The 14,390-nt window shown below is 37.4% G+C and overlaps 1 protein-coding gene across 1 annotated transcript in view; it reads right to left on the reverse strand.

The window, feature by feature from the left end:
* The window catches only part of NR3C2 (nuclear receptor subfamily 3 group C member 2), a 188,604-nt gene that overhangs the window by 75,305 nt on the left and 98,909 nt on the right, over positions 1-14,390 (reverse strand). The window contains exon 2 of the mRNA XM_015861097.1: positions 9,340-9,479. Within this exon, the coding sequence (XP_015716583.1) occupies positions 9,340-9,479 (140 nt within the window). The remainder of the gene's footprint in view (positions 1-9,339; positions 9,480-14,390) is intronic.

Below are 14,390 nucleotides of genomic sequence, written 5' to 3' on the forward strand. Positions count from 1 at the left end.
TGTTTGATAAGCAAGGCACAGGTCTTGTTGAAAATGTTGTATGTGATCATGTCATTAAGGCTTACTTAGAAAGCATTACATATGGTGCAGATGAACAAAGACCATGCATGCTACCAGTATTCGTTATTCTCACATTTAGTTGCGACCTTGGTTATGTCTGTTTTTTGTTTTTTTATTTTCCCCTTCCCCCCCCCCCCCAACACATTTTTTAAAAGAATATTTAAAAAAAAAAAAAAAGATTAAATAGCTCAAAATGCAGAAATCCACCCACCATTAGACCTCATACAGAAACGCACATAGAACAGAAGGAAGGGGTGGCAGAGGACAAAGCAGCCTCCTGGAACTCTGGCATGCCTAAACCTGACACAGGAGGAGCAAGGTTCTGCCCTTAGCTCCCAGCCTCATTCATTCAGCAACTAAAGAACAGCAAAGACAGGGGATCTCCTACCAAATCCCGTGTGTACAAAACACCTGCAGTAACCCAGCTCAAGTAAAATGTTTATTAACACACACATCAAAACTGAAAGAGAATACACATGATCTATTAGTCCAGAATTTCAAAGTTCCACTTACTCTCCTGGACTCTAGGCTTTAACTACACCTGCTCTGCAGACACAAGCATAATTGCTGGTGATCACACACCAGCTACTTCAAAGGTTGCGCAAAGCTCTGCAACTCTGCAGCAAGTTTGGAGCTTTCCATTACAGAGCAGGCAGCTCTTGGCATTCCTTCTCAAAAAGACTGAATGCAAGCCTGCTCATTTATGCCTGCTCTTCTAGCAGGGACAAGGTGCATGCAAAAGCCTCACATCATGATTCCCCCCTGAAATAGGTGGAAGTAATCCATCTGCCCCACATTCTCTTTCTGCAGTGCTAGGTTTGGCAACTCAGTCATGAAGGACAGATGGAACAATTGCATAGGTTAAAGCCAGCTAATAATTCTACCTTACAGAATTTTGTCGCTAAAGATAAACTGCTATGGACTTCAAAGCTGACCATAAGTCATTAGTTTCTAAAAATCTGACAAAACTGTCTCAGACTAAGTCCGCACTTCAAACTCAGGAGAGGCACTCCTCAACAGACTAAAACTGTGCTGTAAAAAAAAAAGGCTGAAATGCTGGCTTCTTTTAAGGCAGTGGGAGACTTGCCATTACCTTTTCCCACTCTATTTATATCCAAGATGCTAGCAGATGCCTTGTTCCCTCTGTCTATATCAGACAGATCTGTACATACATTTTATTTCAATTTTTGTCTGGAAATTGTTTCCTTGCCCTCTTATTTTCAATGGGATCAGGAGATAGAAAGATGTATTTTCTCCCGCTATATGCATTTATATATTTATTTTGTGGTGGTGTTTGTTTAGAATTTCTTTTAGTTACAACACTGCCAACTTCCTTATTTCTAAGATTGTTTTGCTGAAGGTACACCTTGCGGAATTATCCTCCCCCTTTTGATGCTTATCTGCTTAGCATGATCCTGGTAGACTTTCTTCAGGCTCTAAAATATTTCTGAACCTTAAGGGTTGCAGAAGAAAAGTACTATTTGCTACTGAAAGTGCAAATTACAACATTGCTTTGATGGCCTGACAGGGCAGATAGATAACAGCATTTTATAAAGGGGTATCCCTTAGGAAGCACTACTGTAGCTGCAAGGAGCTAAAGCATCTGATATATGGTATTTTATATGCTTTATGGTGTTTGATTCAGAGAATCTTATATGCTTATTTACACCCCATTGTAAATTCCAATTTGAACAATTTGTTATCCATTCACAGTCGCATTGTACTTGGGGTTGCAAGAACCAGCAGTACAACATCAAAGTCAGAACAATCAATGTTCAGTGAGAGATTTCCCAAGTGCCAGACTCTCACTTGAGGAAATTATGAGCAAATATCACCCAGCAAGAGGGCATCTGATGAGGTCCACAGGTACTGGCAGCAGCCAATCTGGATAGCACAATTATTTCAGAAGGACTTGTGAGCTCGTTTGTAAACCAAAATGAGAAATGTCAATTCAGAAGACATATGTTCATCTGCTCCTATAACTAGAAACCAACTGTCTCATACAGGATCTGAGCATCTCATACCAGTTCTTATAAACAGTAGTCCTTTAACCCAGTTAGAATGTGGGTATCCATTATCATTACAAGTAGAATATCCTAAAACATATTAATTATTGGTTCATCCTTTTCTTTAGTATTCCCATTTCCTTTATTTCTGCTGTTAAATCAACTCTAGCCTTATTAAGACACAACAGCAACTAGAAGAGACTTGTAGGTCTTTGGCTTACCCAGACTACCAAAGATCACATTATGCCCATAAATGTCCCACTTTTTGATGGTTCACAGCCTTCTCAAAATACCAAACTAGATAATGTCAATTTTACCCATTTGCTGTTATTTCAGTACAGATCTTAGTTCAAAATAAATTCTTATCCCTCTGAGTTGTCTATTCCTCTACTGTGGAATATTTATAGACAGCAATCATGTCCCAACTCAAACTCTTTTTGGGTAAGCTAAAATAAGCCAGAAGCATTTAGTCACCTGACATAAGATAAATTTTTATTCCCCAGATCATTTCAGAAGCTCTCCTAATGTTTTCTATCTGACTCTGAAGCAAATTGTCTAATGTGCTGCTGACCAAAAGAATACACAATGCTCCATCATTTGTACCATGATGGTGTGAATATTACAAAATACAGATGTGCTACAGAAATGGCTCAGCCGTCTTGGGACTATTACCTGAGTGACAATTTCCAAGGAAAACCCTGACTACCTTCCCCATACAATACACAGTAAAAATTGGTTGGTTTGTTTGTTTTTTGAAGAAAAGGAAGCTGCAGTATTCAAGAAGGCAAGGAACGTATTGATGTATCCAAGCTAGCGGCTGTGACGTTTGATCTTTTGTTAGTCAAAATATTTCTGGTTATCTTACGTCAGCACGCCTTCCCAGGGCTGTCCCACCTCACTCTCAGGAAGACTCTGATCTGTGAGAATGTTACCTTGTGATATGTCAAAATAAACAATAAATAAATGAAAATTTACTGTAACTCAGTTCCTTGTTACACGGTAAGAATTCCCTCCCTCTTATGAAGACACAGAAATTGTTTGAAAGACTTCCTGATGTTTGGATTTGTGATGGAAGACCATTACCTAAGATAAACCAATGTTGCCTTAGCAAATCTTTTCTGTTTACTGAAGATCCTGCCCATGGAGGCTTGTCATAACCTCCTAAATATTATCTTATAGATGAAACAGTCCAGAGATCAGTATTCATAAAACAAAGAACACGAGACAGATGAAATAGTGAAGGGGTAGTAAAGTTGCACACAGGTTTCCTTGCATTGTACAAGCGTTTTTCAATGCTAGACAGCAGCTGATATTTAAAATTTTCATCCTTCTCCTCTACAGCAAAAATAATTTTTGGAAAAGAGTTCCGCGCAGATTTTTTAGCATTCCTTGTTGTAAAATATTTCTTCAAAACATTTAAGAAGCCATTAACCATCTTGCAGTTCTTTGTGGCACTACGCCTGTTAACCTCATTCTTTGTTTTAAAAACAGGACGCTATATCACCTTGATGGTTCCCAAACCTCTCATCTCCTTTCTGAAATGCTACTGGAATATGCTTGCTCTCTTGGCATAATGCTCCCTACTCAACATACCTACAGCATTTATTTTTCAGCTCCAATCACAGTCTGTCACACAGCCTGCAAATTCTGAGAACCACAAGGAAAGCATTTCTTCCCATTCTGCCTCTCCTTGACTTTCAAATATCCCATTATTACACACGCTCCATTCTTAATTAATCTTTCCCTGTTTCCCGTTCTGGTCACACTTCCTGCTGCTTGCTTTTTGCCCCTTTCTGGGGTCCCAGTGCAAAAATTTCTAGTTCTTTCCTTCTACCAATATCCTAAACTGTGAGCTAATAGCTACTAAAACCAACCAAAGGAGCAGAAAAATCAGATTTCACTTCACTGAGCAATACTGCCTGCCAGAGAGAAAAACAGCAAGAGACCTTTTCATATCTATGAAAGCATGGAAGGCTGGTGGCAGCTTCAAACCTACGACAATTATTTAAATTTTGTTTTACACCTATTAAGCATAGTGTATCAAGTAGAGAAGTAGCTGCTATATGAATTTGACCAGCTCACTTGCCCTCAGCAGATCACCCATCTGCTTGCTCTTCACCTAATAGTTCCGTTTGATAGGTTGTAAAACAGATTCTTGCAACAGGTCAGGAACAGAGTCAACTTCAAATCTCGCTTAGAAATTTCTATGAAAACATATGGACATCTATACTGAGTGATGTTGAATTTAGAGAGGTCAGTGACCTTATGAAAGTGGATAAAAAGGAAAATTGCAGGCTGTGATGGAAAAACACTGACTTCATTACAGTGAATGAACAGAAGAGCGGAGAGTGAAAAACTGTATGTATAATTAATTCTAGTGGCACAAACCTACAAAATTCCTGAGAGCGCTGTAAAATAGTGGGGAAAATATATTTTCAAAATGTATTAAATCCAGCTACTACAGCATAAAAAATATTCTTCTTTATGCAATCAATAAGAAAGCCTTTTGTATTCACCAGAAATATTTTATAAATCTTTAAGTTCTGCTAATTAAGCTGCATGGTACCTTTGCTTGCCAAAGAACAAAAAAATCTACCACTGAATTTTTTGGCTGGTAACACCTAAGGTGAGTCTGTATAAGCTGCTGGTTCACTGTGGTTGTGGCAGAAAACACCAGATTCAGCAAATGGTACAGTACTCAGAGCTACCCCATGGGACCACTGGGCTGCCCTCTGGATCCAGTGGCCCCAGCTGTTTTGTTCATGGATTTTCAAAGCAGCCTGGCACAAAGGGAGATGAATGCCACTTCTTTTCTGTAACTCTAGCTTTGAGGCAATCTCAGTTTCCACAGCTGTGCAGTCTTTATAGATTGCTGCATACAAAATTTCATCCTTCCCCCTGTGGAAGCAAACTCTTGGCTATTCTGCTGTTCAAACACAGGGTGAAGGGAGGGTCTCTGAGTTTCTACACAACTTGCTGAAGTGCAAAGTGCTCACTGTAGTCAGCTGGCATTCAAATAAGATGGTATCAAATTAGACTTGGAAAAAATTCCTTCAGCCAGTATTTTCCCTCCTTTAAACAGACATATAATAACAGATCAAGTGAAAAACAAATGCAATCTTAGAAACTTCTGTTGTCGTGATCACATTTCTCCCTCAGAGGTGGGAAGAGATCTACTTTTCTGACCTAGAATTGCAGAACTAGCTCTAAGGCAAACCCTCTGGACAAGAAAATCTGAACATGACTCAGGATCATATAACCCCATTTAAAAAAAAGGATAAGCTTCCCTATAACTAATATGATACAATTTGTTAATTTTTCCACATTATTTTAAGTAGCCACAAGTCTCACAACAATATGCAAAGTAACTGGAAGAGGGCAGACCTTCTTTTCTGTAGCCTTCACCAGTACTAGGAGATGAAAAATACCTTCCTTTTTTTCTTATATCCAAGCCAAAAGAAGAATGAAAGATTAACCTTAGCAACTTAAGACCCATTATAATATTGATTTAGGAAAGATTACCTCATTCTTGTCTGGAACTTGAACAAATGAAGACTGAAAATTGTGTGAGCAGCTGTGATTTCTGACATCAAGCCTTTTACTCTCCTTAGAGAAAGCTGGTTCAGTGGAAAATTAGAAGAGAAGACCAGCCAGGTGCTTTACACTCCCTCACAGTACAGTATATATATTCAGCATGTAACACTAATAATCGATATGAATTCAAGCTTAAATAAATGTAATACACGTGATTCTGTGATTCTGTGTAATAGCCCGTATCTTTAATGTGGCAAATCATACAATGTAGTTACCCCATATAAAAATTTATTGTAAATACAAATGCCTAAACTATCACAGCAACACAATTTATCAGTATTTTATATTACTAATATATAACTATAGTGTATTACTATAGTTAAGGGGTTTTGTTGTTTGTAAAGCAGATCAGATTTATGTTTATGACACAGTCGCATTTCTTCATACCAGGTTCTTGTTCATCAAGACAGTCAGCAAAAAAATTCACGCTTAAGTGATACCAAAAGTTTATTCCCTAATTTACATCCCCCTAATGAATTCCATCTGAAATTACTTTGGAATTTTAACCAACAATTCTTTTTATCTACAGATTTTCTTCTATTACATCAATTGAACATTTTCTCCATGTCTTCCCAAATAAGATCCACTGGGAATACGACTACCAGACCTACCACTGGAAATGTGAGCTCTAGTCTCTTTGTTGTTGTAGACTTCCTTGTTTCACATTTCAAGGCAGTTGTTTTTTGTTTCTTTGTCTTTTTCCTGTTACAATCCCTCTCTTTCATAGTATTTCTAAGGAGCACAAAGCAATTGGTACTCAAAAGCTGTTCAAGACACCAGAAGAACTGGATGGTTTTCCACAGCCCCATTCTCTGAAGCTTCCATCCCTCCATCTCCTTTTTTTTTTTTTTTTTTTTTTTTGACACATTTTGTCTCCCAACTTGTTTTTCCACTTGAACACCAGTTGGTCACCACCATGATTTCCATACCGCTGTATCATTTGAATGCAACCTCTAGATTTAATCTAGATAATTTTAAAAAAATGTTTTTGAGTGCCTGTTTGTACACACACATATGAATGTAAAATATGTGGTAAAGTACTCAAAAGTCTTAGTATGATTTCAGGGCAATGATGAATGAAACTTGAGGAATCTCTTCTGTTAAATCTCTTAGAGAAGGAAAAAATTGTTTTTTCTCAAATAAATTAGACACTGTATTTGCACATCCCCCCCAAAAATTATTTCTACCTTCACAGTGTGAGCATTACTATTTTCTTTGTAATAAAGGCAAGGATACAGAAACTTAAGTGAAGAATATACTTGTAGTCCAGAGCTGAGATAGATATGCCCAAGATCTATTCTCCAGGTAGTGTTTCCACTTTGAATTATACTGTGCACTGAATTAACATTTTAAAAATTATTACATCTGATACAACACAGGAATTATCATAAATACTTCAATTACAATAAGGACCCTCAAGATGAGTGATTTCATTGGTTGTGCACCCAACCAAAGAATTTAAGATGACTACCAACCATTTGCTTTGCTACAAACCCACCCACACACATTTGTATTCACACTGATAGTTTCAGGATGTTTACAGCCAAAATATATACTGTGTTTTTTGCTATGACCTACTCTTGCTACTACTGTACTATGTACTTTTATATAAACAAATAAAGTACAAGCCAAACTTTCACTGTTTGCATAACATTACTGGTAGCATCAAGAGCTCACAACCATGTGCATACCAAGCAGGAGTCTAGACAATGTTCCGACACCACATGTAAGAACCTGTATGTTAATGTAATCACTCTAAAAATAGATCTTATGCTAACTCAAAAAACTCCATCTTTGTTCAGAACAACCCTATCTTCCCTGTCTTTTGTTTTTAAGCTCTTTTTGCTTAATTGGCAAACTTTCAGTAATTACTGGTAACTACATTTTAAAAATATGTCTTATGCCTGATTCCAGATCAATTCTTTCCTAATAATCTTGGCTTTTTCATCTTGGAGATGAAAGCTTGCTGCTCTGTTCCTTCTCCTAAAGGAAATCCTCCATATTTTTTCATAAATTTCTGTGAACCAAGATCTAATTATGACAGAAAAGACATAAAAAGTGAAGGTATGGAAAATGCAGATACACAGTACCTATAAATTACAATGACTTAAGACTGGGAAAGAAGTTTTCTTGGAAGGCGGGAAAGGAGGAAGATAATAAATGTGCTACCAGTTCACACAGTAGATGTGTGCATATGCTAAGAAAATGCCACTGCAACCATCACAACAACAACAAACCCTCACAGTTCAGATTTCACCAGCAAGGCCAGCTCAAGCATGGATGGACAAATGTCCATACATGATGTCATGTGGAAGAACATAGGGGGTGTATTTAAGTGCTACATAAAGGAACTGAAAACTCAAAGTCAGGGAAGGAAGATATAAAGGTCAACTACTGCACAACAATAAGGAAAAAACTTTGCAGAAGCGAGGAAATCTTTTCCAGGTTGTTACAACTTTGGGAAGCTTAATTCAATTAAATTGACACTTTTTGACAATAGATAGATAAATAGATTGATACATGAGGTATTGACTTCAATGACGCACAGGCTCTCAAGGTCAACTTGAGAGAACTGTATCTTTACAGCCACAGTAGCAGACTGAGTGGCCACAAAAGATATTAATCACGTAACACACACTGCCTCACTCTTCTCAGGGTACAAACTGGACATCCAATTAAGGGATTACTTTCTTTTTTCTAGGATTTTCTTCACAAAAATAAATCAGTAAGTAAATACAGCTTGTTTCAACAGTGGTTATAAGAACACCTCATTGGTAATGACTTCTTTTGCATGCCATGAATCAGGTACTAAAAACTTAATACATATTGCTTGAGGCAGCTGCTTACAAAGTCTTTTAAGACCAAACAAACCCTAACGACCCAAGCCACTGAGATGCAACACCTACCAAAGATCTTGCAGCAATCTGAATGATACTAACTTCTTTCTAACAAGATATACAGGAAAGATGAGCTATACCATAAACAATATAAAATAAAGAGATGTCAACTAAACACTCCTATGATGGCAAAGCTATCAAAAGGCAGAGCGCATGCAAATCCTTAATGAAGAAAAAGAGCATTGTAATATAAAAGAAACACACAGTGATCAATTCATGTACCCTCATCAATCTTTCACAGTACTGTAATGCCACTTCTCTTAACAAAACACAGATGACGCACTACTGTGCCCAAAGACCTGAAGGTAACCGCAAGCAGACAACTGACCTAAGTGAATTGTACTGTCATATAAGATGTCAAAATGATGAGACAACCTTACTCAACCTCCGGTACAGGAGAAGCAGCACTACGCTTACACCAACTGTATTCACATCCAATTGAAATTACTAACAGCATCTTGCAGGACTGGAGGAGCTGCAGCATAATTCAGCAGTAGCATAAAGTAAAGCAATGCATTCTTTAAAAAACAGTTCTACGTAAACTTTATAAAGCATAATTGGAAGCTATTCAACAAAGGTGTTTTTATCATGGGTTTTTATCATGGGTTTTTTTGTGTTTTTTTTTCCAGATTAACACTGAACTTTACCGACAGAAGACAAGAGCATGAAAAACATGCTGAAAAACATACACATATGACTCTATTTAAAAAAAAAAAAAGCACAAATTCCACCTTGCCTTTTTCACTGATGTTTTTTTGTTTTGTTTTGCTTTGTATTCTTACCTTCTACTGCTCTCTTGAAGAAAACTTTACAGCTGCCACATGTAACTACCCCGTAATGACATCCAGATGCCTCATCTCCACACACCAAACACACTTTGGAAGGCCTCGAAGAACCAGATGATACACTTCTCAATGAAGAGCTAGAGAAGAATAAGGCAAAACAGAAGTTATGAATATTTCAAATCACACTGTCCACAATGCAAAGTTCAATTAAGAATATATAACAGGTATATTGCTCAAGGCACCTAACAATTAGGAAACCACAACTCTTTCTGGCAGTGCCTTATTCAACACATGCGTTACTTTAATTAGTAGAAGAAATATTTTATTATCTTCTTTAAACCATTCATAATATATCAATGTTAATGCAAGAAATTACAACAAGGGCAGCAGAATTTATTGGTAGCAGATGACTAAAACTGAAAATAAATAAGCAAACCACTCTGGCAGTACCCAGAAAACTATAAATTTTCTGGGTCTTTTTGTTTTGTTTTTGTCTCAAGCCCTTACAGGCAAAGTATATCTGTAATAAAGCTGTACAGCATGCTGGTAACTTCCCTTATTCATGGTCCTGATTACCACTAGAGCAGCCCTTGAGTTTATAACTTGTATCTCTGTAATTGAACAGCTTCCTTCCAGAATAGTAAATTTGAAGCCTTTTTGCATTCTGCAAGTATAGAATTCTTTGTTACAGTAAGTGCCAGGAGAGCAGCCCAGATATTTTAGAAAACATTCTGAAGTTTTGCAGACTGATGCATCTTGTGAACTCAATCTCAACTTAAAACATAGAGTGTTTTATATTGCTGGTTTTGGGGTTGTTTTTTCCAACTGTGACTCTCAGAAGATCGCTTTAATAAGTATTTTCTATTGACAGATCTGAAAGACGGTGCTCTTCAAAAACCAAACCCCATTTCATAATGCAGCGAGTCTCCTCTCTCCCTTCTTTCCTGGGGAACTGGAAATGCAACCCTGATGTATAATTGATACGTTCAGTGAAACGCGTCAGACACCAAAGGAGGAGAGAGCTTCGGATCCCACCCACACCTGCAAAGGACTGGGGAGAATCTTCCCCTTGATACTGCCTCTCTTCAGCAGGTAAACATGACCTCTTGCATGTCATCACACCTTATCTCTCTGAATCCTGTCAAGCAACTACAAAAACAACCCTGGAACATTTTACACCGGTGGTGAAACTATCTGATAGTTCAAACTACAAATCAGAAGCTACTTGTCAGTCAGGCATTGGGCAACAAAGTTCACAGGTAGGCTTAATTCAAACATGAGATAAGCAGCTGATTAAGAAATTCCAGGGATGCACTCCTTGCCCTTTGCATGCTATATCTTCCTTCAAAGATGTACACAGAGGCCAAATGATTTATCCAGGGGCACGGCAGGAATGTCACTCCAGATCAAGGACCATGAGTTCCCTTGCCTGCAGCTTCGCCGCAACATTCAAACTAAACATCTTTGTTAATGGCAACATTCAGATGTTAACCAAAAACGTTCCCGATAACATTTCTGTTCTTGTCTACTCGCTACCCTGTTAGATTTAATAGTTTTATTCCCCATGCTATTTATACTTTCATTACATAATGTAACACCACTTGATAATTGCTGGGTGATGGCATTAGCTCATCTGCCAGTGAGACAAAGGAAAGCCTCCCCAGACCTACAGTAAGAAAGTTTGATTTGCTCAAGTCACAGGCACGGTTATGCACACTGGGTGAGCAGAGCTGTAAGGCAGCTACTTTGGGATTTACCAAGACTATGCTGCTATTCAACACTGCATTTCAGCTCTGCATTTTGATTTGTTCAGGAAATAAATGCGACTAGGGTAAAAACCTCTTTTTCCCTGCAGTACATTGCATACTGTGTGAAAAGAAAAAAAAAAAAAAAACTAAATTAAAAAAATGAAAATAAAAATCGAGCTTCTCATTAAACAAATTTCTTCAGAAGGTGTCTGCTTTCTAGAGAAAATGTCAGCAACCTGGAAAACTACCTAGTTGAAAATTCATGCTTTGCTTTCTCACTGCAAACTGCAGTATTTTGTCTGAAAAAGGAAACACTTCAATTCTGACACACCACCGAAAATGTCTCAGGGCATTTGTAATTTTGGTGCTGCATGTCCCCATTTCTTCATAAGACTCACAGAAATTTTCCTACTATACAAGTACCACAGTGCAATCTTTCTACCCCGAAAAAGGTCACTGTACCTTTTTAATATCTAAAAAGGTAATGCTGGTAGAGAACTCTTACTGTGCTGATAAGGAGGATCTCACAGCAGCGTGTACATACAGACACACACACGGCTGTGTATATATACAGGAATATGCTCTTTTTAGTCGAAAATAAATTGTCCTGTAGCATTTGCAGAATGTGGGAGAGCCTTTTATAGACATTAACTACCCCTTAAAATTCCACTTACGTGAATTAGTGAGTTAAAAAAAAAGCCAGTAACGACATATTGAGACACTGTTTGATCCATAACTATTATTAAATGCCCACCTAAACTGTTATCTTTAGCATACTTTATACAGTGCTTATCAAGATAAAGGGCTTGAACAGATCTGAATGGCAAAAGTAGAGCTAGAATGCAAAGCATGTATTCAGCTATTCAGCCACAGCAGTACAGGTGGAAGTGTAACATTCTGGAATAAAATTTAATTAATTCCCATACATCCTTTTAAGCAGATTAAAAGTGGAACAGGTTAAAACACAAATGAGGTATTTTCATTTTTAATAGCAGTATCCAACATGGAGCAATTCTCAAATACTCTGCTCCAAAGAAACGCTGATATTAGCTGTTGGTACTTAAACCTCCTCCAATTTGTATCAGTTTATGCTGTGATTACCTTTTAAAGTTTTGCTTGTTGGTTTTAAGATGGCCTATGTTCTCTTTCATCTATGCTACACTGAAGTATTTTCTAATTTTAAATGCTGTTATGTTACTTCATACAAAAGTTACAGAGGTGTTTGTCCACTCCTGAAAATAATAAAATGCCCAGTTCCAAAAACATGCTTAAATCATATTGCTAAGCTTCAAATTAAGTCATTCCCTCCATTGAAGCTATTCTGCTCTCAACAAGGTATGAATGGACGGTTACATCTTTTCTTTGCGAATCATTATTCATGCTATCATTCCTTTCTTAGAAAACTGACCATGGTGAATGAAATTTGCATCAAGGCCAGTCTAGTGAACAAACTTCCTCTCTGTCCTCAATTTGAGGCCAGCTTGTTTGACACAAACACACTTGATCTGTTGATTACTTACATTAAACCAACTACTTACTTCATTAGTATAAATACATAACCTATATGTACAGACAGAAACACTACAGTAAAATACCCCCCACTTTGAAAATGCTTCTCTCATGCATATTGTTCTCAGCTCCCTTTTCATTATTTTTGCCACAGAAACATCCCATAATTTTTTGTTAAATAATCCTAACGTAAATTGGTATTTGGGAAAAATACTGTTACTGGGAGGAACAAAATCTAAATTTGATTGTAACAAATATACAAATTAATTCAGTTCTAATTTTTTTAGCATGCTCAATCTGATACATAGCACCATATGAAAAGCTTAGTTACAACAAACTGATTGCTCTGGTAGTACATTATTGTCTTGTTTAAAACATTACAGCAGTTCGTCCCAATAAGAAAAGATGCTATAAATTCAGTGGAGACCTCATAAAACCTGACTCTCTGGACAGCAATTCACCCAGTGCCAAACATCTAATTCAAAGTCACCCTAAACCTAACGATATCCATAGGCATAACACTGCACTGCTTATCCAGCAACAGGATTGAGTCTTAAAATGCTTAGCACAAGTGAAAACACTGCTTTTACACATTTACAGAAGTCCAAAATAGAGACTAACAAATATCGCTCTGCTACTCACAGTTTTATAGCCTTGGACAGTGCATTACTGCTGACCTGGAATTTTTTTGTGGTCAGCAATCTACTTTTAATACAACCTTCTAACTGAAAGTACAAGAAAGATAGGATTGAGATGCCACAAAGATTGACTACTCATCATTGCTTTTATAAGCCAGTGCTTTCCATTCTTGCTAAGGGTTATCATTTTCATGCCTCTGTCACATTTCCAATGTAAAGAAAAATAAATAAACACAAGAAAACATCCATGCTACAGGATGCAAAGAGAAATGATCTAACACAGCATACATATTTTATCATAACAACATTACAGCCAGGGGCAGCATGGAGCAGTTTAACAATGTCAGAAGTATCTTCTAAATGATTTGTAAAATGCTCGCTTAGATGGCTCCACTAACATTTGTCACGTTGTAGGGTGTGTGATGAGGAATAAACCTGATTTATTATCCCCAAGAGTGCAAATGTTGGCAGTTAAATACTGACCTTGACCAGCCATTGCCATAGAGCTCATTCGTGTTTCCACAAGTTGGTTTTAGTAATAGTTATATGGAGAATTAATTAGAAATAACAGATTTTGTAAAGAAGAGTCAATAAACCCACAGAAAATCCAGCATTTTAAAAGCTGATTACATAGGTTATTATGCCTCTCAAACCAGATGTCACACAGGAGCACCTTTCTGATGATAAAATAACGCACTTCAAAGAAGTACAAGGCACAGTATGAATCCTAAAGCGGTTCGCTCCAAGTGCTTTCATTAATATGAGAGCTGGATGAGTCCTCTTTTAATTCCACATAATTGACTTCACTTTTTCATGTAGAAGTTTCCCCATAGTAGAATAATCAGAAGGAACCTGGTTTCCTCAATTAAGATGTTATGCAAAAATAAAGGTAAAAAGCTGAGATTGGCATCAGGGTTTATTTGGTTTGCCGAGAACAATAGAGGAAGAATAACCAGGAGCTGCCACAAGATGCACAAACTGTCATGACCTCCAGCAGTGGCACGAACCACTTCCCTGATCTTGCTCCACATCGCTAGTTTTATGGTGAATGCTGAGGTCTTACTCATGTAAGTTCTGCCTTGTGCAGCCTGACTTTCTAAAAAAGTTTCACTGCAAGAATGTACTCTGGTTCTCTGCTCTAACTACACGCATA

Source organism: Coturnix japonica, chromosome 4, assembly GCF_001577835.2.
Source record: "Coturnix japonica isolate 7356 chromosome 4, Coturnix japonica 2.1, whole genome shotgun sequence".
Lineage (NCBI taxonomy): Eukaryota > Metazoa > Chordata > Aves > Galliformes > Phasianidae > Coturnix > Coturnix japonica.